Source organism: Ranitomeya variabilis, chromosome 8, assembly GCF_051348905.1.
Source record: "Ranitomeya variabilis isolate aRanVar5 chromosome 8, aRanVar5.hap1, whole genome shotgun sequence".
In the NCBI taxonomy this organism is placed as follows: Eukaryota; Metazoa; Chordata; class Amphibia; order Anura; family Dendrobatidae; genus Ranitomeya; species Ranitomeya variabilis.
The window spans coordinates 40,417,395-40,434,298 of record NC_135239.1 but is presented as its reverse complement, the minus strand read 5'-3'; the positions used below and the strand labels follow the sequence as shown (position 1 = coordinate 40,434,298).

At 44.8% G+C, this 16,904-nt stretch overlaps 1 protein-coding gene across 3 annotated transcripts in view; it reads left to right on the top strand.

Moving 5' to 3' along the window:
• SEC16B (SEC16 homolog B, endoplasmic reticulum export factor) overlaps positions 1-16,904 on the top strand; it is a 203,089-nt gene that overhangs the window by 132,380 nt on the left and 53,805 nt on the right. For all 3 annotated transcript variants that reach the window (XM_077277621.1, XM_077277622.1, XM_077277623.1), the window contains one exon: positions 12,064-12,134. In XM_077277621.1, coding sequence (XP_077133736.1) covers positions 12,064-12,134 — 71 coding nt within the window. The remainder of the gene's footprint in view (positions 1-12,063; positions 12,135-16,904) is intronic.

Genomic DNA, 16,904 nt, shown 5'->3' with positions numbered 1-16,904 from the left:
CCACGCAGAGTTTACAAAAATAACCTCCACACCGACTCACGGTGTGGAGGGGCAAATCTGCAACCCCAGAGCTTCCAACTAGCCGGAATATTTCATGATGACAAGCTGGACAAAAGAGACATAACTTAAACTGAACAAAAGGTCATAGGCAGGGAAACACCCAAAAACTAGCAAAACTTATCTTAAGCTGAAATGGACTGGCCAACAGAGAACTTCCAGGAAAGGACAGAATCCACAGGAAGGAACATTGACAGCTGGCATCAGCTAAAGCCAAAAGCCCAGTTAAATAACAAGGCCAGGGAACCGATTAGTGAAAGCAGCTGCTAAATTCCACTTGAAACCACCAGAGGGAGCCCAAGAACAGAACTCCCAAAAATACCATTCGCAACCACAGGATGGAGCCCAAGAACGGAATTCACAACAGTATGCCTTCCCACAGGTGAAGTGTGTCCCCAGGGCTTCCCAGAAGTGTAGATGGTGATGGTGGACGATGTAAAGTGCAGGGAATAATGAGGACACAAGGTTGCAGTCTCTTTACCTTTTACTGAAGACTTCAGCATCCACAGTCCATCGTACAGACCACAGGGTAGGCAGAGTCCAGCCGGTCCGAAGGCAAATCCAGAGTTCCCTTATCCAGGTGGAAATCAGTAGCCTTCCTACTAGCGCCTGTGTGTTGTAGTACCTCCCTGCTGAGCAACTCGGGAAGGTCGTCACAACTCTTGTAGATGTTCTAGATGTTATTTCTTCCTCTCTGTCCCCCAGATGGTATGGATAGGATAAACCCGTATGACTGATGGCCTGAGGCTTGTTTATAGGGACCCTAGAGACGCCCCAACAATTTGCCACTGTGTCTTCTTAGGTATTAAGGTCGGGCAGCCAACTTGGAATTGACTGTCCTGCCGGTCTCTGAAGTAATGCGTAGAGTCAATTACTCCCTCGGTGTTCCGGCCACCGGCTACTCGCCTCAGAAGGAGGCAGCCTATTTCAGGTCAGAACTCCTCCCGGTGTTTTCTCCTTGTGCTGTGACTTCGTTTCTCACTCTCTACAATACAATTCGCTTCGTGTCCTTTTTTAGGATGCTGCCGCACGTGGGGCAGGCGCAGCTCTGTAGCTTTCTGTCTCGCTAGGCTTCTGTCAGGATCCCACCCCTGACAGGGACCCTCTGCATCTCAGATGTTCCTCCTTTTCCCCTGTCTGCCTGACAGGTGTTGCCTGGGCAAAGCACAGCCAGCGTCTCTCTAACTTTCTATCCAGCCCACCAGTTTTACCCTTCTGTGAGGAGTGCCCTAGTAGATAGGAGCAAGGCTCCCCCTGGTGGTCTGGAGTGTGAAGTGTAGTGTATGGTTTGTGATACCTGGTGGGAAGATCTCCTTTGTTACCATCAGACATAATATCACTCCCCTTCTGGAGGAACGACATTACTGCAATGACCAGGACTCTGGGGCGCTGCATAAAAGCTGATCAGCACCGTGTTGGGTGTTGCACACCCACCAATCACACATAGATGACCTATCTTAAAGATAGGCCATCAATGTTAAAGTCCCAGACAACCTCTTTAACGTATGTATTGGGACATGATTATGTAGCACTTACTAATATATAAGCATTACAGGCAGTGGCGTAACTTTAGTTTTGTGGGTTCCAATGCAAAATCATGAAAAGGACCCCCAGCTATCACAGGTTTTTAGTTGCATTATTTCTCTCATATAGGCCATCTAGACCTCACAGGACCCTACCTGCACTCCATTAACCTGGGTGCAACTTCACACATGTCTCCAACACATTACAGTCCTACTTTCTAATGATAAAGAGATGACTCTGCTGACATAGCCCCAGTCTACACAGCAATATTTCAGATTTATTTTGCACCAACAAAAAATAAACTAAAAAGCTATTTTTTTCTTAACATTGTATTCCCTTTAAATGGGTTCTCTCAAGTTGTTAAATGAATGAAATTGCTTCTAAAAACAAACAATTTTGCATTTCACCCTTCTCGAGAATGGACGGATTTTTAATTCCAAAGTTTACTGCTCATGGCCTAAGTTATTGGCCTCCACTGCTTTCTGTCACAGGCGGCCAGTCTCCTAGGTAAGGAGCACGTTCTTGTAAGCTCTTTTCATTAGAGACTGCAAGCTCTGCTCAAAAGTTGCATCTGGCCAGCTCCCATGCCCGTGCCTTCCTCTGGTGCTGCAGAGGAAAAGTTATCTCTGCTAGCAGCTTGATAGAACACACAGTTCAGACGTGCGTCGCAGCCATGCCGCTGTTCTGAACTGGCAAGTCATCAGGAGTACACTGCCCCCAAGCAAGCAGGAAGTCAGGAGGCAGAGGAGCAGTGTGCTCCTGAATATACATATTTTATTTAGCCATTTCATGGTTACATTTGTTTCTCAAAATGCTGAGATTATAAATGTTCATCACAAAGCATTGATCTATCATGCTGCTTTACTGGATAGAGTTACCCTCAAGATATAGTAAAATCTAGTTGATAACCCAAGTGGGAATTGAAGTGTTGGCCACACTGGTTGTCAGAGAGCTTTTTCCAGAAACAGATTTATCTTACAGATAACTGAACAGACCTCTTCAGTTCTTGACAGAAGACATCTTTGTATGAAGTTATTATGCATAATGTTATTTACTCCATAAATATGTAGTTTAGTTCTTCCTGGTGTGAAAATCATGTTATTTGCATGCCATTGCCTGTTACTGTGGTAAATAAGTGCTTTATCTTGTCGTCGCTCGACCATAGAGCCGCACTGAAGAGCTGTTTTCAGCTGCGTTGAATAGGACTAGACAGATGCATTGGTATTGATATGCATTTCTTATCTCTGAACTCATTTCCGTCACTCACTTTCATTGCTCCCGAGAACAATAGGTGGTTGCTACTAATAAGCCAATAACTTGACCCATTAAATGAATAGAGTAGAAAATACCAGCAGGTGAGAATGTAGTGCTTCTCAATTGGTAGGAGTTAAACGTGCCTCCTATGGAGTCTAAATGGACCCGCGTATATCAGAAAATGCAGGAATGTCACTTATAACATAGCTAAAAACATTTCTCTACCTTCTTAGAAGATGTTATAAACAGTGGTTGTCCTTTTCCAACCTGTCATGCATTCATTTACTCTCAAAATATCCGTGAAAGACAAATCATTGAAGTCCTCAGAAAGGTTGGTTGCTGCCATCAAAAGACAAACAGAAACATTTTTATTATGTAATATATCAACACCACTTGAAATTTGATGTTTATCCTTCTGATACGACAGCAAACAATTGAACCCGAAATACAAAAAAATTGTAATTATAGTGGGTCGCCCCCCAGGGCTAGGGGAACTTGGTACCGGGCCCTTCGGTTCTCGATGGGGATGTCACAGTGGCTGACCCGGTCCGTGGCCCTAGGCACGTCCGTATTAAAAGGGGAAGTGTTCGTGACGCCTCCTGTGGTATTCAGTCAGGGTGACCGACGCTGCTTAGGGGTCCGCTGGGGTGATGTTATGGCAGCAAGATGGTATACCTTCCCACAGGTGAAGTGTATCCCCAGGGCTTCCCAGAAGTGTAGATGGTGATGGTGGAGGTTGCAAGGCGCAGAAAATAACGAGGACGCAAGGTTGCAGTCTCTTTACCTTTTACTGGAAGCTTCAGCATCCACAGCCCAGGGCACCGAATCACAGGGTAGGCAGAGTCCAGCCGGTCTGAAGGCAAATCCAGAGTCCCCTTATCCAGGTGGGAATCAGTAGCCTTCCTACTAGCGCCTGTGTGTTGTAGTACCTCCCTGCTGAGCAACTCGGTAAGGTCCTCACAACTTTCGTGGATGTTCTAGATGTCTTCCTCTCTGTCCCCCAGATGATATGTATAGGACAAACCCGTATGACTGATGGCCTGAGGCTTGTTTATAGGGACCCTAGAGATGCCCCGACCCCCACAATTTACGACCGTGTCTTCTTAGGTATTAAGGGCGGGCAGCCAACTTGGAATTGACTGTCCTGCCGGTCTCTGAAGTAATGCGTAGAGTCAATTACTCCCTCGGTGTTCCGGCCACCGGCTACATGCCTCAGAAGGAGGCAGCCTTTACAGGGCAGAACTCCTTCTGGTGTTATCTCCTTGTGCTGTGACTTCGTTTCTCACTCTCTACAACGCAGTTCTCTTTATGTCCTTTCTTAGGATGCTGCCACACGTGGGGCAGGTGCAGCTCCATAGCTTTCTGTCTCGCTAGGCCTCTGTCAGGATCCCACCCCTGACAGGGACCCTCTGTCTGCAGCTCAGATGTTCCTCCTTTCCCCCGTCTGCCTGACAGGAACTCTCTGGGTCAGAACCCAGGCAGCGTCTGACAAACTTTCTATCCAAACCACCAGTTTTACCCTTCTGTGAGGAGTGCCCTACTAGATAGGAGCGTAGCTCCCCCTGGTGGATTGGAGTGTGAAATGTGGTGTATGGTTTGTGATACCTGGAAAGATGAACTCCTTTATTACCTTCAGACGTAATATCACTCCCCCAGGTGGAAGAACGACATTACTGCAACAACCAGGACTCTGGGGCGCTGCACTAGACCCCGAATCAGCGTATTGCGTTGACTTGTATATTATTATTTATTATTATAGCGCCATTTATTCCATGGCGCTTTACATGTGAGGAGGGGTATACATAATAAAAACAAGTACAATAATCTTGAACAATACAAGTCACAACTGGTACAGGAGGAGAGAGGACCCTGCCCACAAGGGTTCACAATCTACAAGGGATGGGTGAGAATACAGTAGGTGAGGGTAGAGCTGGTCGTGCAGTGGTTTGGTTGATCGGTGGTTACTGCAGGTTGTAGGCTTGTCAGAAGAGGTGGGTCTTCAGGTTCATTTTGAAGGTTTCGATGGCAGGTGAGAGTCTGATATGTTGTGGTGGAGAGTTCCAGAGTAGGGGTGATGCGCGAGAGAAATCTTGTATGCGATTGTGGGAAGAGGAGATAAGAGGGGAGTAGAGAAGGAGATCTTGTGAGGATCGGAGGTTACGTGCAGGAAAGTGCCGGGAGACGAGGTCACAGATGTATGGAGGAGACAGGTTGTGGATGGCTTTGTATGTGATGGTTAGGGTTTTGTACTGGAGTCTCTGGGCAATGGGGAGTGTCATGAATCCCAATGGCTAGGGATAGCAAGGGACAAGCAAAGTAATACAAAATATCGGACGAGCTCTAGGGTGATGGAACCTGGGCTGACCGCTGCCCTACGCCTGACAAACGCAACTAGAGATAGCCAGGGAGCATGCCTACGTTGGTTCTAGACGCCACGCACCAGCCTAAGAGCTAACTAGTACTGCAGAGAAAATAAAGACCTCACTTGCCTCCAGAGGAATGAACCCCAAAAGGTATAGTTGCCCCCCACATGTATTGACGGTGAAATGAGAGGAAGGCACACACATAGAGATGATATATATAGGTTCAGCAAATTGAGGCCCGCTGTAAACTAGAAAGCAGAACGATACAAAAGGGGTCTGAGCGGTCAGCAAAAAACCCTAATCAAAAAACCATCCTGAGATTACAAGAACCCATGTGCCAACTCATGGCACATGGGGAGAACCTCAGTCCACTAGAGCTACCAGCTAGCATAGAGACATAATAAGCAAGCTGGACAAAAAAACCAACAACTGAAAATCAGCACTTAGCTTATCCTGAAAGATCTGGGAGCAGGCAGGCAGGAACCAAACAGAGCACATCCGAACACATTGATAGCCGGCAAGGGAATGACAGAAAGGCCAGGCAAAATAGGAAACACCCAGCCTCTGATGGACAGGTGGAAACCAAAGGCCGCAACCCACCAAAGTCACCCAGTACCAGCAGTAACCACCAGAGGGAGCCCACAAACAGAATCCACAACAGTACCCCCCCCTTGAGGAGGGGTCACCGAACCCTCACGAGAACCCCCAGGACGATCAGGGTGAGCTCTATGGAAGGCGCGGACCAAATCAGTCGCATGAACATCGGAGGCGACCACCCAGGAATTATCCTCCTGACCATAACCCTTCCACTTAACCAAATACTGGAGTTTGCGTCTGGAAACACGAGAATCCAAGATCTTCTCAACAACATACTCCAATTCTCCCTCCACCAGCACCGGAGCAGGAGGCTCAACCGAAGGAACAACGGGCACCTCATACCTCCGCAACAACGACCGATGGAACACATTATGAATAGCAAACGATGCTGGGAGATCCAAACGAAAAGATACAGGGTTAAGAATCTCCGAGATCCTATAAGGACCGATGAACCGAGGCTTGAACTTAGGAGAAGAGACCTTCATAGGGACAAAACGAGAAGACAACCACACCAAATCCCCAACAAGAAGTCGGGGACCCACGCGGCGACGGCGATTAGCAAACTGCTGAGTCTTCTCCTGAGATAACTTCAAATTGTCCACCACCTGGTTCCAAATCTGATGCAGCCTGTCCACCACCACGTCCACTCCAGGACAATCCGAAGACTCCACCTGACCAGAGGAAAAACGAGGATGAAACCCCGAATTACAAAAAAAAGGAGAGACCAACCTGGCAGAACTAGCCCGATTATTAAGAGCAAATTCGGCCAGTGGCAAAAAAGCAACCCAGTCATCTTGATCAGCAGAAACAAAACACCTCAAATAAGTTTCCAAGGTCTGATTAGTTCGCTCCGTCTGGCCATTCGTCTGAGGATGGAATGCAGACGAGAAAGACAAATCAATGCCCATCTTGGCACAAAACGTCCGCCAAAATCTAGACACAAACTGGGATCCCCTGTCAGAAACGATATTCTCCGGAATCCCATGCAAACGAACCACGTTCTGAAAAAATAAAGGGACCAACTCAGAGGAGGAAGGCAACTTAGGCAAGGGCACCAAATGAACCATCTTAGAAAAGTGGTCACACACAACCCAGATAACGGACATTTTCTGTGAAACCGGGAGATCAGAAATAAAATCCATGGAAATGTGCGTCCAAGGCCTCTTCGGGATGGGCAAGGATAACAACAACCCACTGGCCCGAGAACAGCAAGGCTTAGCTCGAGCACACACTTCACAAGACTGCACAAAGGTGCGCACATCCCTAGACAAGGAAGGCCACCAAAAAGACCTGGCCACCAAGTCTCTAGTACCAAATATTCCAGGATGACCAGCCAACACAGAAGAATGGACCTCGGAGATGACTCTACTGGTCCAATCATCTGGAACAAACAGTCTTTCTGGTGGACAACGATCCGGTTTATCCACCTGAAACTCCTGCAATGCACGTCGCAAGTCTGGGGATACGGCGGACAATATTACCCCATCCCTAAGGATACCAGTAGGCCCAGAGTCTCCAGGAGAGTCAGGCACAAAACTCCTGGAAAGAGCATCTGCCTTCACATTCTTTGAACCTGGCAGGGCAGGTATGAAACCACGAAATTGAAACGAGAAAAAAACAACGACCAACGAGCCTGTCTAGGATTCAAACGCCTGGCAGACTCAAGGTAAATGAGATTCTTGTGATCAGTCAAGACCACCACACGATGTTTAGCACCCTCAAGCCAATGACGCCACTCCTCAAATGCCCACTTCATGGCCAAAAGCTCCCGATTACCCACATCATAATTGCGCTCGGCGGGCGAGAATTTTCTAGAGAAGAATGCACATGGCTTCATCACCGAGCCATTAGAACTTCTCTGTGACAAAACCGCCCCCGCTCCAATCTCGGAAGCATCAACCTCAACCTGAAAAGGAAGTGAAACATCTGGTTGACACAACACAGGAGTAGAAGAAAACCGGCGCTTAAGTTCCTGAAAGGCCTCCACGGCCGCAGGAGACCAATCAGCAACATCAGCACCCTTTTTAGTCAAATCAGTCAAAGGTTTAACAATACTGGAAAAATTAGCAATGAACCGACGATAAAAATTAGCAAACCCCAAGAACTTCTGAAGGCTCTTAACAGATGTAGGTTGTGTCCAGTCACAAATCGCCTGAACCTTGACGGGATCCATCTCAATAGTAGAAGGAGAAAAAATGTACCCCAAAAAAGAAATCTTCTGGACTCCGAAGAGACACTTTGAGCCCTTCACAAACAGAGAATTGGCCCGCAGAACCTGAAACACCTTCCTGACCTGTAGAACATGAGACTCCCAGTCATCAGAAAACACCAAAATATCATCCAAATACACAATCATAAACTTATCCAGATATTCACGGAAAATATTGTGCATAAAGGACTGAAAGACTGACGGAGCATTGGAGAGTCCAAAAGGCATTACCAAATACTCAAAATGGCCCTCAGGCGTATTAAATGCGGTTTTCCACTCATCACCCTGTTTTATCCGCACCAGATTATACGCACCGCGAAGATCTATCTTAGTGAACCACCTAGCCCCCTTAATGCGAGCAAACAAATCAGTCAATAATGGCAATGGATACTAATACTTGACTGTAATCTTATTCAGAAGGCGATAATCTATACAAGGCCTCAGGGAACCATCTTTTTTTGCCACGAAAAAAAAAAACCTGCTCCCAGAGGGGACGAAGATGGACGAATATGTCCCTTTTCCAAGGACTCCTTAATATAATTCCGCATAGCAGTATGCTCTGGCAGTGACAGATTAAATAAACGACCCTTAGGGAACTTACTGCCAGGAATCAATTCTATAGCACAGTCACAATCTCTATGCGGAGGGAGCGAATTGAGCTTAGGCTCCTCAAAAACATCCCTATAGTCAGACAAAAATGCAGGGATCTCAGAAGGAGTAGATGAAGCGATTGAAATCGGAGGTGCATAATCATGAACCCCCTGACATCCCCAGCTTAACACAGACATTGTTTTCCAGTCCAGGACAGGATTATGAGTTTGTAACCATGGCAGACCAAGCACTAGTACATCATGTAAATTATACAGTACAAGGAAGCGAATCACCTCCTGATGAACGGGAGTCATGCGCATGGTCACTTGTGTCCAATACTGCGGTTTATTCATAGCCAATGGTGTAGAGTCAATTCCCTTCAGAGGAATAGGAACTTCCAGAGGTTCCAGACTAAAACCGCAGCGTTTAGCAAATGACCAATCCATAAGACTCAGGGCAGCGCCCGAATCCACATAGGCATCGACGGAAATGGAAGACAGTGAAAAAATCAGAGTCACAGACAAAATGAACTTAGGCTGCAGAGTACCAATGGCAAAAGATTTATCAACCCTTTTTGTGCGTTTAGAGCATGCTGATATAACATGAGCTGAATCACCACAATAAAAACACAATCCATTTTTCCGCCTATAATTTTGCCGTTCACTTCTGGACTGAATTCTATCACATTGCATAGTCTCAGGTGCCTGTTCAAAAGACACCGCCAACTGGTGCACGGGTTTGCGCTCCCGTAAACGCCGATCAATCTGAATGGCCATAGCCATCGACTCATTCAGACCTGTAGGCGTAGGGAACCCCACCATAATATCCTTAATGGCCTCGGAAAGACCATTTCTGAAGTTTGCAGCCAGGGCGCACTCATTCCACTGAGTAAGCACCGACCATTTCCGAAATTTTTGACAATATATTTCCGCTTCATCATACCCCTGAGAGAGGGCTAATAAAGCCTTTTCAGCCTGAATCTCCAGGTTGGGTTCCTCATAGAGCAATCCCAATGCCAGAAAAAACGCATCCACATTGAGCAATGCAGGATCCCCTGGTGCCAATGCAAATGCCCAATTCTGATGGTCGCATCGCAGGAAAGATATTACAATCTTGACCTGTTGAGCAGGGTCTCCAGAGGAGCGAGATTTTAAAGAAAGAAACAATTTACAATTGTTCCTGAAATTCAGGAAGGTAGATCTATCTCCAGAAAAGAACTCTGGAATAGGAATTCTAGGTTCAGACATGGGAGTGTGAACAACAAAATCCTGTATGTTTTGAACTTTTGCCGCGAGATTACTCAGGCTGGAAGCCAAACTCTGGACATCCATGTTAAACAGCTAATATCAGAGCCATTCAAGGGTTAAGAGGAGGTAAGAAGCAGCTAGACAGCAATGAAGGGCTAGGCAGCAAAACTCTGAAGGAAAAAAAAAAAAAAAAAAAAATTTCCCTTAAACACTTCTTTTTCTCCTGCTTCAGCCCAAACAATTAACACTTTGTGGGCCGGCTATACTGTCATGAATCCCAATGGCTAGGGATAGCAAGGGACAAGCAAAGTAATACAAAATATCGGACGAGCTCTAGGGTGATGGAACCTGGGCTGACCGCTGCCCTACGCCTGACAAACGCAACTAGAGATAGCCAGGGAGCATGCCTACGTTGGTTCTAGACGCCACGCACCAGCCTAAGAGCTAACTAGTACTGCAGAGAAAATAAAGACCTCACTTGCCTCCAGAGGAATGAACCCCAAAAGGTATAGTTGCCCCCCACATGTATTGACGGTGAAATGAGAGGAAGGCACACACAGAGATGATATATATAGGTTCAGCAAATTGAGGCCCGCTGTAAACTAGAAAGCAGAACGATACAAAAGGGGTCTGAGCGGTCAGCAAAAAACCCTAATCAAAAAACCATCCTGAGATTACAAGAACCCATGTGCCAACTCATGGCACATGGGGAGAACCTCAGTCCACTAGAGCTACCAGCTAGCATAGAGACATAATAAGCAAGCTGGACAAAAAAACCAACAACTGAAAATCAGCACTTAGCTTATCCTGAAAGATCTGGGAGCAGGTAGGCAGGAACCAAACAGAGCACATCTGAATACATTGATAGCCGGCAAGGGAATGACAGAAAGGCCAGGCAAAATAGGAAACACCCAGCCTCTGATGGACAGGTGGAAACCAAAGGCCGCAACCCACCAAAGTCACCCAGTACCAGCAGTAACCACCAGAGGGAGCCCACAAACAGAATCCACAACAGGGGAGCCAGTGAAGGGATTGACAGAGGGGAGAGGCCAGGGAATAGCGGGGGGACAGGTGGATTAGTCGGGCAGCTGAGTTTAGAATAGATTGGAGGGGTGCGAGAGTGTTAGAGGGGAGGCCACAGAGCAGGAGGTTACAGTAGTCGAGGCACAAAAATGCATAAAAGCTGCAAAACAGCTCTTACCACTAGGCACTTTTGGTGTGGCCTAAATAGGACTATAAGAAACAAAGAGGCACATAGAGTACTGGCGGGGAGAGAAATAACAGACACAGCTGGGATGGGGAGAGAAAGGGAGAACACAAGTGCTAATGTGCTATTGGAAACAAGTGGGCATATTGCATATAGGTGGGGTAAGATATAGTGGACAAGCCTGGGATGAAGACAGAAAAGCAGAATAGAAGTGCTAATGTACTATAAGAAACAAGAAAGCAAGTGGAAAACATGTGGAGAGTGAAATGTCAGACAAGGGAAACCTGTGAGGGAGGAGAGCACTGGGGAATAGGAGTGCTAATATGATATGATGAATGAGGCAAGTGAAAATAATAAGAAAATCCCAGATCCAGGCATAATAAAAAGTCCATCCACTCATGACTGTGTGCTGGGCCTAGCTGTGTGCAGCAAGGAGGTTGTTACACACTGTCTGTATCAGAGCTGACATAAAGAGCAGGCTTGTATAGACATCTCCCCTCTTCCTGTAATTCCTCCTGCTTGTCTGTAAGTATGAACTGATTAGTCTTAGCAACATGCATTGAAGAGCACATTTCACGGAATGGAGACATCTACTAACAATTACTTTAGCATTTTTTTCACCCGAAAAACAACATACTTGATTAAGAAAGTATACTACACTTTTGATATTGGTTGTAATTCAAACAAAAAATATATCATGCACATGTGTTGACTGACCATTTAGGATTGTGTTGAATTCTTCTAGCTCTCTCCCAGCAGATGATTTCTAAATTTCTTTTGGGGTAATTAATTCCAGTAAGATACTGACTGATGCGTTGACCAAAAACTTTGTTTTCTGAAGAATGGAGTTATTTGTTGACAAAACCGCTGAGCACCATAGTCACTTGACACATTGTTTTTTCCTAAAAAATAAAGAATTTAGTAAAAATAGGAAATTACTTGATTGTCATTCTTAGCAGGTGTATATACTTATAATGCATTTCACTGGTTTCTTCCCTCCTCACCTGCATACAGAAAGCGTGGATGAGATCTCCGATTCCCCTTCTCCGATCAGCAGTTTCAGTAACAATGCTCTAATGATGAAGGTAAGCCAATTAACTGGAGTTTATTTCATCTCTACACTCTCTTGGAGTTGGAAAAGACCTTGTATGTCTAGTGTGTATTTCTTGATTAAGAGCTGAATTAATCAGCTTGGATGGACTTAAAGCAATGTTTAGAGGAACTTTAATGCAGAAAATAGCTGGTGGGAGATGCCTTTGGGGTATGTAGCAGAAATGGAACACAGGTCTCTAACACTGGCTTTTAAATAGAAATGTTGCCAGGAATATTCCATGAAATTATAGTCTTACGTAAAGTCAACTGTCTTGAGTATTTTTGGAAAAAATCCAGTAGTGAATGGAAATTTTGTTCTAGACAAAGTAGCAATACCCATGAGGAACCCTACAACTTCAGATACGCCGGATCCCATTTATATAAAATGTCACAGACTGGTTTCGTGCATAGATAGGGAGCGGGGAAAAAAAGGATAAGTATGCCATGTTTTGTATATTTTTGGTTAATTTCCTGGGCTCATGATCTAATGTTTAATTTGAACCAGATTTACAAGGGCACCATTTTCTGCTTGCAGTCAGATCATACCAGTCATATATAAGGATAAATTAGCCATCCTAATATATTTTATTTTTTTTATTATTTTTCTTTATTGTTCAGCTGCTTGGACCAGGAAGTTCATATCCCCGGCAAACATTCAAAGTTGCCATCAGCTGCTCATTGAACCATTGTACCCCTGAAACTCATACCAATCATGACAATGGGAGCTCTGTGTACCATATTTGAATGTGGTGAATTATGATCATGTATGATCCACTATACTCAAAGTGTCTTGAACCAGCTAAGATAAGTTATGTTTTAGGCCGTTTTCACGTGTGCTGATATATCCAGTACCGGAAAAAACAGTACCGGCGATATCAGTGTCCATTTGTGTAATACTTGTGGCAATCGTGTGCCAGCCGTGTGCCGCATCATACCACACGTACAGGTTCCTGGGATGCGGAGGTACAGTTAACGCTGTTCCCCTGCACCGGGTGCTGAATACCGCTCTCATCATGATCTTTGATCCGGAGTGAACTCACTGTGCTAAACTGCAATGAACTCAGTGACTTTTTTCTCATGGTGCTGAGGTCACCACAGTTCAGCCCGGCTGGTAATTCCACCTCAGTGAGCGGTGGTAACTTCCACACTGACATGTGTTGGCTATGTTGGAATTTATGTGAATTTAGATGCAGGTTTATGTAGTTTTTTTTTCATAAAAGTCATGCAATTTTATGAAACATTTTTCAGATTCAACCCAAGGATTACAAATCGGCCGGAATTCTGTATCACAGGTGTAGGGCTTTTTCACACATAGCCGGTTTTTCATTTTGTTGTGCAATTTTATTACCTGCTGAGTAATACTCTACAGCAATGTACAAACTGCGGCAGAATAGTTATGTGTGGTTCTGTGAATGTGCCCTGGGATTTATTATTGTGGCTGGTTTAAGCACCAGCTTACTATATTTCAGAGTTTTTGAAACTTTAATGGATCTATTCATTCAACTATTGTCTAAAGTTTTAATGACATCCATTACCACTTCAGCTCGCCACTTGTTGAATGTACAGTACATCTGTATGACAGAAATTATCAGGCTGAAATACAAAAACAATGGTTGAAGGCCAAACCAACAAAAAGAGAAGGATCACCTGTGGGTGCATATCTGTAATCTACTCTTAATTCAAAGAAAATGTAAGAGAAGCAAAACGCTCACTTTATATAACCTTCAAAATCTTGGGCAGCACTAATGTGTGCTATTGTTATTGTATGCTCGGTAATAAAAGTAGCCATGACCTGGGTAATTAAAAAGCAAACAAAACCATTATCCAGCACTTACAACTTGAAGTGTTACTGCAAATGCAAGCACATCTCTGTATCTCCATACTGGGCTTCTGTATGACACCATATTGCTCCATACTGGAGTTATATGGAGATCTAACAAAGCGGCATAGACCTGTATGAAGCTGGTGTATGGCTTGGTGTTTGAGGACTAAGGCTGGATTCACTCATCTGAGTGTTACCATCCCATAGAAACATAACCAATTTTTTTCTCAGATGTCCTCGTAGCTGCATGCACTTTTTTTCTCATCTGTTTTTATCACTAAGGCTGGGGTCAGACGAGCGTATGGCATCAGATGGGCATCAGGGCAGCACGGTGGCGCAGTGGTTAGCACAGCAGCCTTGCAGCGCTGGAGTCCTGGGTTCTAATCCCACCTTGGACAACATCTGCAAAGAGTTTGTATGTTCTCTCCGTGTTTGCGTGGGTTTCCTCCGGGCACTCCGGTTTCCTCCCACATTCCAAAGACATACTGATAGGGAATTTAGATTGTGAGCCCCATCGGGGACAGCGATGATAATGCATACAAACTGTAAAGCGCTGCGTAATATGTTAGCGCTATATAAAAATAAAGATTATTATTATTATTATTATGAGATATGCTAATGACCCTCGGCTCCTGCTCTGCTGAGAGCGGGAGCCGAGTGTCATGCGTCTGTGCTCTGAGCCTCTCACACAGAGAGGATAGGATCACAGCTGCGGAGGAGGCGGAGAAATGAATTTCTCCATCTCCTCCATTGCCGGGGTCAGCGTATATCGCACATCACTCGGATGACATGGGTGCGAGTGAGCCGAGACTCGGCCGACAATTTCAGCATGCTGCAATTTCACTCACACGTATAATACTGCCGAGTAAAAAAACAGTGATGGGAGCTACCCCATAGATGAATACTGGTCCGAGTGCTATGCGATGATTTATTGCATAGCACTCGTCCATATTTATCGCTAGTGTGACCCCAGCCTATATGGCAGGTAGACTCTCTGAATTTTCTTTATCCGTTGACTCTTAACAATGTATCGGTTAAAAACATATGACACTTGGATAAAAATCTGAAGTACAAAGTATCATCCGGTTTGAATGGATCCCCTTAGACTTAAATGGCCAAGTCTGATCCGCGAAACGGATGAGACTAGGACATACACACACATGTGAATGCAGTGTTAGTAAAATTTACAAGTCCTCTCAAAAGGCACGAAACAAGCCCAACTTATTGTCCATAGTCAGTTACAACAATTTTGAAGGATGCATAACTAGGATTCATTGAACAGCATGTATGCTAACTCTCCTAGAATGTCCAGAAGTCTCCTGGAAAAAAGGGGAAATCTCCCAGACGTCTTTAAGTGGTGATGAGTCTCTTGAGTGGCACAGGAATCTTGGAAATTCAGTTTCCAAGAAGTGATGCCTCTTGAAGGTCTACTGTGGTTGGCGTTGGTATGCTTCAGTTTTCCAGACACACGTTTAAGGCCCACATACGCATTAGATTAAACTTGGTTAAACACTCTTGATTTTGGTGTATCTTCCGATCATTTCACGTGTATGTAGCCATCCTGACTCTCCTTGACTGATGAGGTCAGTATAGAGAAGGATTCCTCTGTTGGCATTTCATTGATCAATCTTTTTGTTTGGTTGGGAAATAACCTCCTGCCAGATGAGTCTGGCAGAGCGAGGGTTATCTTGCTGAGCTGTAGGTATGCAGTATCAGAGTTGGAAGACAGATGACTGAGCACACGAAACACAGGAAATTGAAGTTTTAATACCAAGACACAGGTGTGTGTCTTAGTAGGCCTTAAATAGACCTAGGCAGATGATGTAATGGAAGCATGGCGAGCCACTTATAAAACCCAACAGGGAGTACAGCAGAGGGCTGCATCCATAAGGGAAGGTGGTGAAGCCCTGCTGAGGCAGGTACATAACACAGTGTTCATAGAATCATAGAATGTTAGTTTTGGAAGAGACCTCCTGGGTCACTGGTCCAACCCCCTGCTTAATGCTAGATTCACTATCTCAATCCAGACAGATGTCTGTCCAGCCTCTGTTTGAAGACTTCCATTGTAGGAGAACTCACCACCCCCTGTGGCAGCCTGTTCCACTCATTGAGTTGCAAGATACTCCGGTCACATGGGAGCGCACAGGACACAGATGACAGGATTAAAAGTTTCTTTGTTTATTGAAATCCACAACGCGTTTCGACGGAACAGCTCCGTCTTCATCAGGTGGCATCTATTTGTTCCACTCATTGATCACCCTTACTGTCAAAAAGTTTTTTTCTAATATCTAATCTGTGTCTCCTCCCACTCAATTTGATCCCATTGCTTTTGCATTTCTCCCTATTAAAAACCATTTTGTCAGGTGCTGCCCACAGTTCATTTGTGTAGATCTTTTTGAATCCTTTCTCTCTCTTCTCTAGTATTAGCTATCCCTCCCAGCTTTGTGTCATCAGTACGTTTAATCAGTTTATCCTAAATTCCTTCATCTAAATCATTGATAAAGATGTTGAACAACACAGGACTTAAGACATTCTACCAGCTGGATGTGCAGTCATTCGTGACCACTCTTTGGGTCTCGATCACCAAGCCAGTTATGAATCCATCTAACAGTTGCCTTATTCATTTCATACTTGGTCACTTTTTTCAGTAGGGATAATGTGAGATACTTTGTCAAATGCCTTGCTGAAGTCAAGATATACTATATCTAATGCGTTTCGGGGATCCACTCAGTCAGTGATTCTGTCCTAGAAGGAAATTAATTTAGTCTGACATGACTTATTAGTTAAAAACCCATGCTGGCTCTGTTAATCATTTCATTCTCATTCAGGTACTTGCATATATGTCGTTGAATAATTTGTTCAAAGATACTTCTTGGTATAGAAGTAAAGCTCACAGGTCTATAATTTCCTAGGTCCACTTTCCTCCCTTTTTGAAGATATA